Below are 15933 nucleotides of genomic sequence, written 5' to 3'. Positions count from 1 at the left end.
TATTTACACACCGCACCGGGTACTCATTTGAAGCCAAGTCGACCCAGGGGAGGCCTAGGACCAGTTCAGATAATCGTCACTGGTATAAGCCGTGAGCGGGAATCGAACTCGAAGTGATGGGTTCGTAGCGCAACGCGCTACCACTCCCCCCACATGCAAACACGCAGGCATACGCTACATTTAAACAAGACTCAAAGCACCACACAGATGCAGACGCACACAAACGCACACATCGTTTACACAAAACACATGCTGGATCACGGAAACCAAAAGAAATCTGCGAAAGCCTTCTGGTCCTTCAATATCACACCAATATAGGTGGGTATTTTCACATTTTATACTTAGTGTAGGACCTAAGTAACTAAAACCTATTTCAAACTGAATACAAAATGCACTGGGTATCATAAATGAAATACACATCTGTACGTATTAGGTGCGCGCGCTTGACTAAGCCAAGCGGGGCGCTTCCGGGTGTTGCCTAGTGACCTGGGGGGGGGGAGGTCGATCTGAGAAGCCGCCGTACGCGCTCGGTGGCAGCTGGTTTAACGGTGACCTTCGAACTCAACCTGATGTTTGGCGTCAAAATTAGTGCCTCGAGCAATCCATCAGCACGGACGAAGAGAGATGTGCGCGCGAGCAACCATACGTGCGAAAATGGGCAAGCGCCGAGACTACCCCCCCCCCCCCCCGCCTGTTCGCAGGGCCGGGCTAGCCACCCGGGTTTCCAAACGCTGAACCCAATTCTCGTCCGGTATTGGTAGCGGGAACGTTTAGTAATGCGAGAGCGTGGAAGTATAAAGGAGAATTCCTCCTGCGAATGCGGGACGAAAACAATGGGAGCACATGGTCGATCGTCGACTGCCCATCAAGGCGTTTGAACGACGCGGCACCATCGCGATTCAACAGCTGACAGACAGCCGGCGCCGTTGAATGGCTAAATAACCCGAGCATCAATTTGAGTTGCTTATCTCTGAAGCACACCAGACAAGAGAAGAATGCGCAGTGATGGGGAAGGTGGCTTCTAAACGTAATGTCCTGAATTAATTGACGAACTCAACATATTCGGAAGTAAAGTAACTGAGTTCCGTATTTCAGGTTTTTGAAGTGATACAATTGAACTAATTACTTGTACGATTACGTTGTTCGGATTTGCGCGAATCCTGTTGATTTAAATCCAGACGGGTGGCACTGTGCGTAGAGTGCTTGATCACAACTGAAATGTTCCAAGTTTAATTCCTGGTAGGGATCATCACTCCTGAGGTTGATAAAATGAGTGACACCTTGATTGAGGACATGAGCGAGCTAATGGAAGAGTGAACAAGCTTGTGAGTGGGTGATTTGGTGAGTGAATTAACACGTGAATAATTGAGTCAGCAAGTGATAGAGGGAGCATGCAAATGAGCGAGTGATTGTGTTATTGTGAGTGAAGTGAGGAAGCGAGTGAGCAAGCACTCATTTATAGAATTAATGAGTGCAGGAGTGAATAAACGTGTGACCGAGCGAGTCAGAATCTTTCATTTTGACTGCAGGAGGAATCTGATGAGCTATAAAGCTCCTTTTCACAGATGTCCAGTAGGGGCAGGTCACAAAGTTACAACAAACAATACAAAAACACAATAGGAGTGCCAATTATAAGAAAGGAAAGAAATTCACAAAAAAATATATAACTGTTTATTTTACCAGGTAAACTCAGCTATTAGCTTTTTTTTCAGCAGGGCAACCTGGCCACAAATGATAGTTAAAAAAAAATCTAAAAGCATGTTTAGATCAATTATTTAGATTAGTGAGCACTCAATAACATGAGTACGTGCGAGTCCATGTGCGAGTGAGACAAGGAGTGATTCAATCATTGAGTGAATGCGCAAGTTGAGCAAGCGAGAGTGTAAGTGAATTGGCGAGTCGGTAAGCGTGGAGGGAGGTAGTAGCAAGTGGGCCAGGGTACGGGTTGGTGAACGTCGCTCGTGAGTGATGCTGGTTTGTGAGCACACCTTCCCGGGGAGACGCCTCCGCCCCTTCCGGATGCTCCGCGCCGCCACTCCCGGCAGGCGGCTCAATCGTGCGTGGAACCCTGACCGTGACGATGCACGCACACAAAGACAAAGATCCCCCGTATAGCCTTAACAGACTGTTGGGGCAAGTGCTGTCAGCGAGCACCTATGGAGGCCGGCACAGCACACGAGGGGGTGGGGTGGCCAGCACCACGCCGGGCAGCCTTTGTATCCCCAGTGGCGATGTTTACTACACACCGTACCAGGTACTCATTTGAGGCTGAGTCGACCTATGGGAGACGATTATTTGAGCGGGAATCAAACTCGGGTCGCCGGGTTCGGAGTGCAGCACGCTAACCGCTACCCTCCCACTGCACGCACACACACACAGACTATTGTGGCAAGTGCTGTTAGCGAGCACCTATGACGGGGTGAGTGGCCACGACCACGCAAGGCCCGCTGTCTCCCCAATGCTGATGCTTGCACACTCACTTAAGGCTGAGTTGTACTAGGGGAGGCCCTGGACCGGTTCAGATATTGGTTACCAATGTAAAATGTGCAAGAGGGGGAATCGATCTCGCAATAATGCTCAACCCATACATGGACGCACACATACGGATGCATGGAATAATTACATTTTAATCTAATTTAATTATTGCTTTGTTACGTACCACGTAACATAACACGCGGCGGAGGCGTGCCAGAACCAGGATTCCAACCCAGGAATACAAGGCTCGCAGGGCGAGGGCAGTCCCCCTCCACTGCCCCCCCCCCCGCCCCCCATTAGCGCACAGCCCATGCCAGCGTAGAGGGCAGAGAGGAGACGGTGGTGGCGGAGGGCCTGGGGACGGAGCGGCGGAGCATCCATGTGTTCCCCGACGGGGCTGGGATCACATCTGTAGTCGCTGGTTGAAGCCATCTGCCCCCTGTGCTGGTCTGCATAGCCGCGGGGGCCCCCCCATGCACGTGAGCGCTGGTGTGTGTGCGAGTGTGCTCACTCGTGTACGACGATCACGATCACGATGATGATAACAATACCCACGCCGGTTACTCGCTATTTGAAAAATTAAAGCGTCTCTCCAATCAAAGGGGCAGGGGACAGAATGTGTCTCTGCTGGCGGTGCTGAGCCGGTGGTGGAAATTTCACATTCGTGTGGCGGGCAGTCAGGGGGCGGTTTCGTTTCATAAGACGACCACTTTTTACATGGTGGTAGTTAATTTATCGGCTCATACGTACTGGCTCAGAACTGTTAGTGAAGATGAGCACCACCCAATACCTGCGACAGCTCCCCGTGTTAATGATGGTCATGACATCAGTAGATGATGTCTGATGCAGATGATAATACGGATTATGCTGCCGCCGATTTTAATGATGGCGATACAGATGTTGTTATTGCCACACATTCAAGACCACCGACATGATGATCAGGATGATGGCGATGTCATCGCGATCACCATCGTCGCGATCACCATCGTCGCGATCACCATCGTCGAGGGAAAGATGGGAGCCTTTCACGCGGCCCACTCTGCTAAGTGAGAAACACCGACGAACGCCATCAACGCGGCGACCAAACACTGATCGTCGATCTCCCGGTTATCCAGAGCAACGACACGCCGCCAATGCCACTGCCACCCACCTCTGTGCCCCGTGCGGGAGAGCAGGGGGAATCCGCCAGCGAGGAGGCTGTGCAGGACGGGGTCTCCCGCATCGCGGTGCGCCGGCTGGGCGTGCAGCTCCCGCGGCCGCTGCCACCATGGCGGCACGGCCCCCACGCCGGGGCCCACCTCGCGGTCCGTCTCGCCGAACCAGTCGCTCTGCTCGTCGTCGGCTGACGGGGGCCAGGAGGTGGGCGACGGCACAGGCACACGCGCACGCACGCACACGAAGACAAAGATCCCCCACGTAGCCTTGTAGAATGTGGCAGCAAGTGCTGTTGGCGATCATTTACGGAGGCCAGCATGGCGCACAAAAGTATTGGTGTGGCCAGCACCACGCCCGGCTGCTTCTGTTCCCCCACTGGGCCCGTTTACACACGGCACCCAAGTACTCACACAAGAGCTGAAACGACCTAGTGGAGTCCAGGCCCGGTTTAGAAAATCACTCCCGATAACCACTCGCCACTGCCGTTGGCCGTGGTCGGGAATATAACTTGGGTTTCTCGGTTGCTAGTGCAGTGCATGAAGAACACGCAGCCGCCACCTGCCCACACACTCGCACCGTACGCACACAGCCCTCACCTTGCCGCCCCTCGTCATTGGTGTACAGCCCCGCGTCGCTGCTGCCCAGACTGCTCGTGTCGCTGGTGTGGGGAGGTGAAGGTTTGTGGGACCAGATGCAGAAGTGACACGTAAATTACATCAACATCATCAGAAAAATAATAACCTCTGTGGTAAATGTTCATGTTGTCCGAGAGGCGCTCGTGGGCTATAACACCGTAGGAATATGAGAAGTGCCGACGGCTTGGGAAGTCCTTCATCCACCAGTGGATTAAGTATGGTTAAAGATGAACTTATACTTTTTCCAAGTGGTCTGTTCATGCACGTGCGTATCCGTGTGTCCTGTCCGTTGGGCTTCACATTATGGTTTGATATATTGAGTTTTTTCTTATCTAAATCTGATATCTATGGAGTAACAGAAGACAAGGAAAATACTCCACGATTATTCAGATGAAACAGAAGGGAGATATTAGGAAAGTTACACATTTAACAGCGACAAGAGAAATACGCACCGAAATAAAATCTTTATGAACAGGGTTCACCTTATCGCACTGTAATCTGCGACTACATATCTGCCATCACACATCTCTGTCTCACCTGCACCTATTTCCTCCAAATTCACCTAATCTCTAGTCTCTGCCTTTCATTATGATAATCAACATTCCAATGTGCCCAGGAATTAAAGTTTTCAATCGGTGTACATTACCTGCTCCGGCACATGGATCATAAACATTAACACTGAAAAATAAAATGGGACTCAAAATTGTGCAAAGTGTGGAAAAATATAACGACTGACAAAAACATAAGGGGGTAATAACGGACCACGAAACAAACACGTGTGAGATACATCATTTGGATGAATTTCGATTTAAAGCTTTCGTGACTGCAATGATTCACTCCAGCGCTGTCCTACCAGACAGTCTCGTCCCTTCACCTGATGAAGGCCGCTTGTGTTGTGGCCGAAACGTCGTGAGAATATTATTGTGTTATTTTATTTTATCAATTTATTATTTTATTCTCATTCTACGTGACTTTACCGAAAGAACCAAAGAAGATGAATCATTTGGATGATTAACGCTTTCCCATTCCTAAACGAATGCAACTTGCAGGGTGGGTCCCGTTCACTGCTGAATCTCGGAACGCGCGAGCGGTTGAGCGTTAGAGGCATAGCGCCGTTGTTTTTAAAGATATTGCACTCACCGCAGAGAACTGTAGTGACAGGACCGCACTCTATGATAGCTGGTGCCAAACTGTGCCACACGCCTTGCCATATGGCCTTGTGGGAGCATTGGTATCGATTAAGTTACTATATATTTATTTTTTTCTTCTGGTTCCATTTCGATGAGGTTATACGTACTTCATCGGAACGGAAATCGGAATGGGAAAGGATGAAGTAAAGTGGACTTGGGCAGATCACGCTCATGGAAAGAAAGGTCGGTAACACGTTCGCCACTTGTTACAGAGGTTTAGTGTTTTAATCTAGTGGCAGCCCTGGTTATTACGGAGGTGTTTTAATAACCATGAACAAAAAATATGCTCCGTCTGCTCTACAGTGAAAGTTAAAGATTCTGTGACATCATTCAAAGAGAAGGCCATCGTGTGCTCGCGTCACGGTACAAATTTACCAAATATAAAAAAAATACTTGCAAATTACTCAAATGGAAAACACATTGTAATCAACGTCGCTCCTACTAAAAAAGACTTGCCAGAACTCTCCTGCAAAAAAGAGTCATGATATTCAGTGATGCTTTCCTGGGTAAACAAGCGTAGGAATAAAGATTACCGATAGATGTGGCAGGTGCCAGCATCGTAGGAAGGGAGGGGACACGTCAGAGAGGAGGTTCAGCAATGAGATCAAACTTGTGTGCAGGAGCAAGATCGGACTGTTGTATTGCAGGCTTGTGGGGAATGGTGGTGCCTGGCTGACGACAGTGATAATGATAAGAGAGAGAGATGCCCCGACAAGGCAGAGACATCCACCCCCAGCACCAGCTGGCGTACCCGTCGCTCATGTTGTCATCCGAGTTCTTGTTGCCATCGTCCTCCTCGCAGTCCATCCCGTCTCGCCCGCCGCTCGCGCCCGCGGCTTCACGCATCGCTCCTCCCAGCTCCGCGTCCTCCCCCGTCTCCACGACAACGCCCTCGTCAGTTCCCTCGGCCCCCGCGCCGGGGGGCCCCCTGGCCCCCCAATCGACTCCCACTGCCCCTCTGCTGCTGCCGCCGCCGCCGCCACCGCCGCTGCCGCCCCCCCGTGCCAACCGCAGCTTCTTGTGGTGGCGCCACGCCGCCATGCCTGTGCCAACAACAAACTCACCACGTCATTCATCAGAATCATCGGCCATTGGCTATCCACTGCTGGATAGACAATGGCTGAAGGCCTCCCGCCCGTCTCACGCCGTCATCATAAAACTACAACACAGTTCGGGTTTATATAGCGTCTACAGACTACTCGCAGAGTGCCACTACACTTTGCGGGATACGACTCCATTGCTACAACTCCGCTCGCGCTGTTTAAGGTGCAGTGTTTGACACATTCCGCCTGGCCGAACGCAGCGCAGGACTCGGCTCCATCACAAGATGAGAGAAGATGAGCGCAGATGATCCCCACCTATCCCGAGTGACGTGACCACATGTACGTGGAGCACAAGACGGCTTGCTTCGCACATTTTGTGTGAAATCATTAGCGACGCCGACTCAAAGAGTTCACAAATGACAGAGTAACCATTCACCTTTGTTTTGAGCCACACTCAAATATTTGATGCACCTCTAGTTAATGAGACAGAACGATAAACATGCTGAAAACGAGACAAAAAGAAGCGATCCTTGAACCGAATGGCCATGGGACAGTTCATGGAATCACTGGGTGGGAGGGTAAACTGTCACATACCCAATATTGAGGAATGCCTCGTCAGATTCAAAGCCATTTTCACTTACTAACTCCACTCATAGGCCGAGCTCAGGCAAAACAAAAACAGAAAACAGGAATCGAAGATCCATTCATTTCAATCGGATTGGCTGGCAGCCACTTCGGCGGCACTGGGCGGCCGAGACTCGCGACGTTTACCCGCGGAGCGTACCTAAGAGCAGGCCGGGTCCCATGTAGCCCCTGCCGGCCGATGCCACGGGGGGGCAGAAGGGTGGGTGCGAGCAGAGGGGGGGCTCGTTGGCGGTTGCCGTGGCAACGCCTCCCCGCGTGGTGGGGGTGGAGACGGCGGGGGGGTCAACGGCCATACGCTTGACCTTGCGGCGCCGGCGGGTGGTGCGTCCTGGGCCGCTCTCCGGGAACGAGTCCGACTCGTGCCTGCAGCGGTGACCGAAGGTGCAACATGAGCGTCTTGAGCATGTGGGCGGTGTCCGTGTGTGCGTGCGTGTGAGAGTCTGCTGTCTGTGAGTCTGCTGTGTGTGCGCGTCTATGGAGGAGGCTCGTGAAGGTCATTTGGAGGCAGTCGCCCTCCAACAACAACGAAGGGCAGAGGAGCGACGCTCACAACAACGAGCCGAGTGCCGGGTGGCTAAAAGGCAGAAAGTTGGCACAGCAGGGGGCACAGTTGGGTGCATCTGCCAGTCATCTCAGTCTATCAACCCATGGCACCTGGGTCTGTCATGTGATCTCCTGTTAGCGAGCCTTCGACACGTCATGCGGCCTCAAAGCGCACCCGGCCTGACAGAGGTGTCGTGGTGACGTCATCGTCACTTAGTGGTGAACGGCGGGTATTTGTATCGGTGTGTGCAAGTCTGCGTGCGAGAGGCAATGGCTGGACGTGTGAGGAGGCGCGAAGATTTGCATTGCTCCACAAGAGAACGTCGCATGACACCGACAACACAAGCGGGATATTATTTGGGGGGAAAAAAAATCCTCCTCTTTCCAAAAAGCAACGGCAGCGCTAACAACGCGAGCGACCCGCCCCACGGTCGTTACCACCACCACTAATCACCACCGCCGCCCTCACTGTCGCTTGCCAGGAGTGGCGCGCGGGCACCAGCGTTGGCGACACCAGCACGGGGGACACGGCTGCGACGACGGTCACGGTGCTCCCGGGCGGCGCGCTCGTCGGCGGGCCGAGCGGAGCGGCCACGGCGCCGCACGGGCGCAGCGCGACGGCGTTGAGCGACGACGACGACGAGGCAGACGCCAGGCGCAGGCGGCGCGCGCACAGAGCCTCGTCCGAGTCGCTGTTCCCCGCGGTCGCGGCGGGCACAGGACCTGGCGCGGTGACAGCGGTGCGGTCATGGCAGCAGGGGCGGCAGCGGCCGGAACGTTCGCGGCAGTAGCAACGGCGACAATGCAAAAGGATGAGAGGCGAAAGGCTCACCCCCGCAGGCAGCCGCGACGTCGATGGCCGCGCCGGCGCCCACGAGGGCGACGTTAGCGGGACCGCTTTTACCCAACGTCCCTTCCTCCTGGCTCGACTCGGAGCCCTCGCTCAGGTACCCGCGTGCCGCCGCCGTCGCCGACGCAGGTGGGCGCGCGAGCAGCGCCGGCGCCAGGTTCAGCGCGTGCTCCCCGCGCCGCTTGCGTCCTCGCCGCTTGCGCGCCTGCCGCCGAAGCTGCCGGGGGCTCAGGGCTCCGCCGGGCGGCGGGGGCGGCAGAGGAGGCGGCGGCGGTGCCGGCGCCGGGGGGGGTAGCCGGCCCCACTCGACGGCAACGGCCCTCTCCTCGTCGTCCTCCTCGTCGTCCTCCTCCTGCTCCGGCTCCTGCTCCTCCTCCGCCGCTGCCGCTGCTCGTGCCTTGTTCTGCGCCGACGTCTCTTCCAGAGCCGACGCTAGGTCGTGCACGAGCTCGTCCATGGTGCCGGCGGTGTTTTGGAGTATGACGTGTGACGGGTAATAGCGGTCCCCTCTTATCGGACTACTTCAGGTTATCCTCTATTATGGTTATTCTGTGATCACGTTGTTGACCACAGATTACAGCTGAATACTTTGTCGCGGTGCGTTCATTTTAAAATTGCGAAAATCATTTGGCAAACGACCGGGTGGGACAATCGCGCCGGCAGCGAGGATGGTGGCAATGCGTTCAGATCGCACCACAAAGCTGATAATTATCGAGCGGTCACGTGGTAATGTGGCGAAGGAAACTGTGAAAATATAAAATAAGGGGTGAAGTTACGCTACCGTTGAAACGTCAAGTAAAGAGTAATAAGATACTGATGCCTTTTTAAAAGTAACCCTGCCTGTCGGTGTTAACACTCGAGCTACTGCACAAAGGTGCTTAATGCTTGGCTACTACTGCGGAAGGCTTCGCTTTTATTCGAAATATTCTTGCATTTTGCTCTTATGATACCGGCAAGATTCTATGACATTGCAATCTGCGTCAAACGCAATCTAAGAAAAATCAGTGAAAACACGTACGTGCAAATTTGGAATGAAACTCGACACCACTGCATCGCTATGCACATAGAAAGAGGGCATGCATTCCACGTTTGCTCGTTTAATACTCACCTACGCACGAGGGTGGGCACAACGCATGCGTGCTTGGCGCTACATTCCCATGTTAAACATATACAACGGGTGAACGTTCATACGTTAAAACGCACCTATTTAACAAGCCTATGGACTGAAAAAATAACCCTACGAATTGGCAAATACTGTTATAAAGTTTGCAGCATTAACAAAAAAAATACTTTATTTTGTTTGTGGCAAATACAGTGAAATGTAATGCTTCCTGCGAGTAAACTTGAATTCCTCTATACTGGTTGTGGGTAAACTACACTTACATGTGAGACGGACTTGAACCTACAACAACACTGGCTTGTAACAGCTCTTTACGGTTTAAAGCTGACTGAAGGTGACATGAGCTGGATCTCATATCTGTGGGTCCCGCGTGGAAGTCTTTGGGCGTTCAGTCGTCTTGTTCGTCAATCTGAATGCAGAAAACCCTGTTACAAACACACACACAAAGTTGTATGAGCACGTGCTCGTTTGCAACACACGCTTCGGCGTACACTTTAACATCAAGCCATGCAGGGACCCCTAAAAGTGCGAAGAATAACCCAAAAGCCCTGTGCCTACTCCGTAGCTATAAACCTGTACTGTTCACCCCGTATTCTTGTACAGGGAATTTTTTCAGGTCCATACGGCAGTACAGACGTTTCAATACGGGCACAATTATTTTTTTTTACTTTTTGTTTGTGTTTCTCTCTTGTGATGGGACTTTGTAGGATGAACGTTGAGATTTATAAGGGCACAGGGTGACCAATAAGGTCTGAATTGGTTTGTAATAAGGTAGGACGCTCATTAAGGGGTTGACAGGTATATAGCGGTGTTGGTGATGATGGTGATGATGGTGGTGTTGATGGTGGTGTTGATGGTGGTGTAGGTGATGATGGTGGTGTTGGTGTTGATGGTGGTGTTGGTGATGATGGTGGTGTTGGTGTTGACGCTGCTGCTGAGACTGGAGCGTGCCACTAAGAGGTGGGGCCTTACCATCAGCCCCACCAAAACTAAGCACCTGCCTGGGTATTTTGTACCATCGGACACTCCACCCCCACAACTCCCAATCGGTGATGGGGCAGTTGTGGAGAGAGTGGAGAGTTTCCCATACCTGGGCAGTGTGCTGGCTCCAGTTTAACAGCAGAGGTCTCACTCCGAATCAGTCGAGCGGCAATAACTTTTCATCGGTTGCGTAACGCTGTGTGGAAGCTACCTGGTCTGTCGTTCCGCACTAAGCTTCAGGTCTTCTCGGCCACGGTCATTCCCTCCCTTCTCTACGCTTGCGAAACGTGGACCCCCCTAATGGAACATCTTCGCCGGTTAGAAACATTTAGGCTGGCCTGCCTACGATCCATCCTGGGTTTAACCAGACTGGATTGTGTGAGGAGCTCACAAATCCTTGAAAGATCTGGGCAAGGTCCCATCGGTGAGCCCCTCCGGCAGGCAAGGCTGCGATGGTTGGGCCATGTAGCCCGCATGCCCAGCCACCGCATGCCGAAACAGCTTTTGTTCGGCCGGATCGAGGGGGCTAAGCGGGCGCGGCACGGGCTAGAGATGGAGTGATGCGGTACAGGAAGACGTGGAGCTGAGTGGACTTGCCGATGACTGGTACCAGCGGTGTCAAGATCGGCCTCTGTGGAGGAGGCTCGTGAAGGATGCTACTGGGCAGTTGGAGGTAGTCGCCCACCAACAACAACGGAGGGCGGAGGAGCGACACTCAGAACAACGAGCAGAGCGCCGGGTGGCTAAAGCACAGCAGGTTGGCACAGTAGGGGGCACAGGTGGTGCATCAGCCAGTCATCTCAGTCAGTCGACCCGTGGCACCTGGGTCTGCCCTGTGACATCCTGCCAGCGGGCGTTCGACACTTCACGTGGCCTCAGGGTGCACATAGCCTGGCACAAGCGTCTTGGTGACGTCACCGCCACTTAGTGGCGAATGGCTGTTGTTGTTGGTGTTGATGGTGGTGTTGGTGTTTATGGTGGTGTTGGTGATGATGGTGGTGTTGATTGTGGTGTTGGTGATGATGGTTGTGTTGGTGTTGATGGTGGTGTTGGTGATGATGGTGGTGTTGGTGATGATGGTGGTATTGGTGATGATGGTGGTATTGGTGATGATGGTGGTGTTGGTGATGATGGTGGTGTTGCTGATGATGGTGGTGTTGCTGATGATGGTGGTGTTGCTGATGGTGGTATTGATGATGGTGGTATTGGTGATGATGGTGTTGGTGATGATGGTGTTGGTGATGATGGTGGTTTCATACCTGTCAACCGATACAGTTTACTCTGTATTCTGGTACAGATAAATTTGAGTTTTCAGGTCCATACGGCGTACAGCCGTTTCAATGCGGGCAAATAATACTAAATTGTCTATTTGTGTTTTTCCCTTGTGATGGGACTTTATAGGATGAACGTTGATATTTATAAGGGCACGGGCAACCAATAAGGTGTGAATTGGTCTGCGATAAGGTAGGTACTGATAAGGGGTTGAGAGGTTTGCTATTCGATGTAGGCCTTGGTTGACCAGGTCAACAAAACAACTTTCATAACAATCTAGATTTGAAGTTTTCGTGACTGCAGGTGATCCATACTCTTTGATTCTTTCGGTAAAGTCACGTGGGTAGAAAATAAAATAAATTAAGTCACGACGTTTCGGGCGCAACACAAGAAACAATTGCTGAATTTCGATTTAAAGCTTTCGTGACTGCAGGGATTCATCTTCTTGGTTCTTTGGTAAAGTCACGTAGAAGGGAAATAATAAAATAATAAAAAATGAAACCATAATAAAATTTCGATTTAAAGCTTTCGTGACTGCAAGGATTCATCTTCTTTGGTTCTTTCGGTAAAGTCACGTAGAATGAGAATAAAATAACAAAATAAAATAAGACAAATAAAATTCTCACGACGTGAACACCTGAAGAAGGCTACTTATGTTGTGGCCGAAACGTCGTTCGAATTTTATTGTCTTATTTTATTCTCATTCTACGTGACTTTACCAAAAGAACATGACAAAATTATTTTATTACAAAACGTAATAAAATTATTTTATTATAAAACATAATAAAAAAAGTTAGTTTTATTTTTATTATTTCCCTTCTACGTGACTTCACCGATGACGGACGCTTGTGTTGCGCCCGAAACGTCGTGATTTATTTTATGCCTACGTCACTTTACCGAAAGTGTTCATGCTCTCTTAACCACCCAATCAAAGTGCATTCAAACACTCAAAAACCCCACACTGTTGTGAGCGCTCACAAACCAGTTGTAACCGCGCTCTGAGCATCTGTATCACAACTCTCATAACTCTCATAACCATCGGTTTAATGACGCTTGCAAAAGCTCCAAGCGGCCTTATTCAAACGTTCAGCCGCTTTAAACCACACAGTGGTCTTTAACCAAACCCAGTCGGAACTGCACTCTCGCGATCGTAACGTTAACCACAGTTCGTGAGCAACAGCAATCGCCTTTCGTCATGAAGTGGCCATCACGGCGCTTGTGCCAGGCTAGGTGCACCTTCAATAACACACAAAGATCCCGCCCGTGATGCCTTAACAGGCTGTTAGCTATGAAGGCTGGAACGGCACACGAGGGGGTGTGTGGACAGCACCACGCCCGGCCGCCTTTGTCTCCCCAGTGGCGATGTTTACTACACACCGCACCAGGTACTCGTTTGAGGCTGAGTCGACGTTTGTGACTAACACACACACACGGCGTGACTAACACACACACACACGGCGTGACTAACACACACACACGGCGTGACTAACACACACACGGCGTGACTAACACACACAGCGTGACTAACACACACACACCCTGACTAACACACACACACAGCGTGACTAACACGCACACACCGTGACTAACACACACACACCGTGACTAACAAACACACACCGTGACTAACACACACACAGCGTGACTAACACACACACAGCGTGACTAACACACACACACGGCGTGACTAACACACACGGGGTGACTAACACACACGGCGTGACTAACACACACACAGCGTGACTAACACACACACACCGTGACTAACACACACACACGGCGTGACTAACACACGGCGTGACTAACACACGGCGTGACTAACACACACACGGCGTGACTAACACACACACGGCGTGACTAACACACACACGGCGTGACTAACACACACACATGGCGTGACTAACACACGGCGTGACTAACACACGGCGTGACTAACACACACACACACGGCGTGACTAACACACACACAGCGTGACTAACACACACACACGGCGTGACTAACACACACACGGCGTGACTAACACACACACGGCGTGACTAACACACACACGGCGTGACTAACACACACACGGCGTGACTAACACACACACACACGGCGTGACTAACACACACACACACGGCGTGACTAACACACACACGGCGTGACTAACACACACACACGGCGTGACTAACACACACACACACGGCGTGACTAACACACACACACGGCGTGACTAACACACAGCGTGACTAACACACACACGGCGTGACTAACACACACGGCGTGACTAACACACACTCCATCATCACCAGTCATCGGGCTGGCATTATTCGTGTCGCAGCAGCAGCTACAGCATCAACAGCGTCATTGTTATCCCCAGTTAGTCACCAACAAACAAATCGCCTGATAGAGCCATGACCACGTTACAGTAACGTCGGTGTTGTTGTTGTCGGTGTTGTTGTCGTTGTTGTTGTTGGGGAGGGGGAACTCACTGCCGAGCTCTCGAACACGAATCGACGCCCGGCCGCGCTCGCGTCAACAACGCGACGCTTTATTTTTTTATTTTGCGTCGTTCTTGCGAACGCGATCGGTAACGCAAGCAAGCGCTGTCTGTGTCACAACAACAACGACAACAACAAAGACGACGACGACATGTTAAGCGCCGTCGGTGCGTCTCTCCTCCCTTACCGCCTCGCCCCTCGTTGCTCGTTCAACGTCTCACGCTGGCGGGGGGTGGGGGTGTGAGAGTCCCCGATAGGCAACGTGAGGCCGGGGCCATCGCCATCTTGGGTAAGGGGAAACAGAAAAAAATGTCGGCGCCCATCTTGGTTAAGGGGTAGCGGTCGGAGGGGGGTGACGTCACTGGCGGGCGACGCGGCCCCTTGCACGTGGTGGGGGTAAATAAGTCCGGTTTCGCACGTAGCAGCAGTGGGAGCAGTAAGAGGCTTTCGCGACCAGTGTTATCCATATAACCCATAGCCGTCACAAACCCACACGGTTTTTATTAGCTTGTGTTCTTGTACGGGGAAACTGAGTTTTCAGGTTCGTACGGCGCAACGCCGTTTCAACAGGGGTACGAACATTTTACTGGTAGGAACCTTTAGTTTTATTTATTTTGGTATAGCCCTGTGAGCCATTCGGCTCTTGAATCGGGTGCAACCGCAACAAACAAAAAAACACGAACAAGAAAACATCTTAAAGTGACTATGTGACTGTGCAAACAGAAAAGCGATGAAAAAACAGCAAAATATTCCTGAAAAAGCACCGTACACCAACGCTGTGTGCAAAAATCCCAGTGGGATGCAAGTCAAACAACATCATCCACAAGAATACTTAGATTAAGGCCATCAGTCTAACTCCGTACTACAACAAAACAAACATGTCCAACAAATAAAGCCATAATTGCAATGTAACAGTGATCATATGGACTGTGACCGAATTTCTTCCAATAAACTACATAAATAACATGTAACACCAAACCCTTAGAGCCATAGCTGGCTGCATGAGTTACTCCACAACAACAGAAGCATCGGTCGGAGTATCACATTTTTCAATGCACATTTAAGATCAGCACCCAGTCAAGGCTACCCACCCCCCTCTCTCACCCAAATTCCCTGACCCGCGTGGTGAAGTATGGTGAAATATAGTGAAACAGCCCTCACAATGACTGACAAAGCATGCGGAAGCATTTAAAGGATATTATATTCGTATTACTTAATGTATGTTACACCACAGACATCCATTGCTCATGAGAAATAAAAAAATGCTTTTCTGGCACCCGACACAGAAGTGTGGCAATTCGTTCTCACCAATTCCTACTTTTAATTTAAAAAAAACTGCCCGGCACTGTGGAGACTGCAGAAAGAGAGCGGCGGTGCAGAGCGCACAAATGTTGGGAAACTCCCATTCCCGTGGGTGTCGAGGGGGAGCGATGTATCCCGGGACTTGCCAACGGAAGGTGGTGGTGGTGGTAGTACAGCAAAAACGGGGAAGAATTTCAAACTTAAAATCTGTGATCTGGTTCCGTCTGTAAAAGATGTCATT

The 15933-nt window shown here is 51.3% G+C and overlaps 1 protein-coding gene across 6 annotated transcripts in view; it reads right to left on the bottom strand.

The window, feature by feature from the left end:
- Positions 1 to 14753, bottom strand: part of GPATCH2L (G-patch domain containing 2 like) — a 34641-nt gene extending 19888 nt beyond the window's left edge. The window contains exons 1-9 of one of the 6 annotated variants that reach the window (XM_076071548.1): positions 14578 to 14753; positions 9920 to 10081; positions 8519 to 9280; positions 8166 to 8409; positions 7283 to 7506; positions 6207 to 6498; positions 4227 to 4288; positions 3626 to 3817; positions 1989 to 2068 (exon numbers count right to left, since the gene is read on the bottom strand). In XM_076071548.1, coding sequence (XP_075927663.1) covers positions 1989 to 2068; positions 3626 to 3817; positions 4227 to 4288; positions 6207 to 6498; positions 7283 to 7506; positions 8166 to 8409; positions 8519 to 8993 — 1569 coding nt within the window. In that variant the 5' untranslated portion in view covers positions 8994 to 9280; positions 9920 to 10081; positions 14578 to 14753. The other 5 variants (XM_076071547.1, XM_076071549.1, XM_076071544.1 and 2 more) reach the window with 5 other exon arrangements.
- Positions 14754 to 15933: the final 1180 nt, after the last annotated feature.

The sequence above is a fragment of the Petromyzon marinus genome, chromosome 33, assembly GCF_048934315.1.
Source record: "Petromyzon marinus isolate PM22_M1 ecotype Great Lakes invasive population chromosome 33, UKy_Petmar_22M1.pri1.0, whole genome shotgun sequence".
Lineage (NCBI taxonomy): Eukaryota > Metazoa > Chordata > Hyperoartia > Petromyzontiformes > Petromyzontidae > Petromyzon > Petromyzon marinus.
Note: the sequence above shows the minus strand (reverse complement) of the source record. Positions and strands in the feature narration are given on the sequence as shown.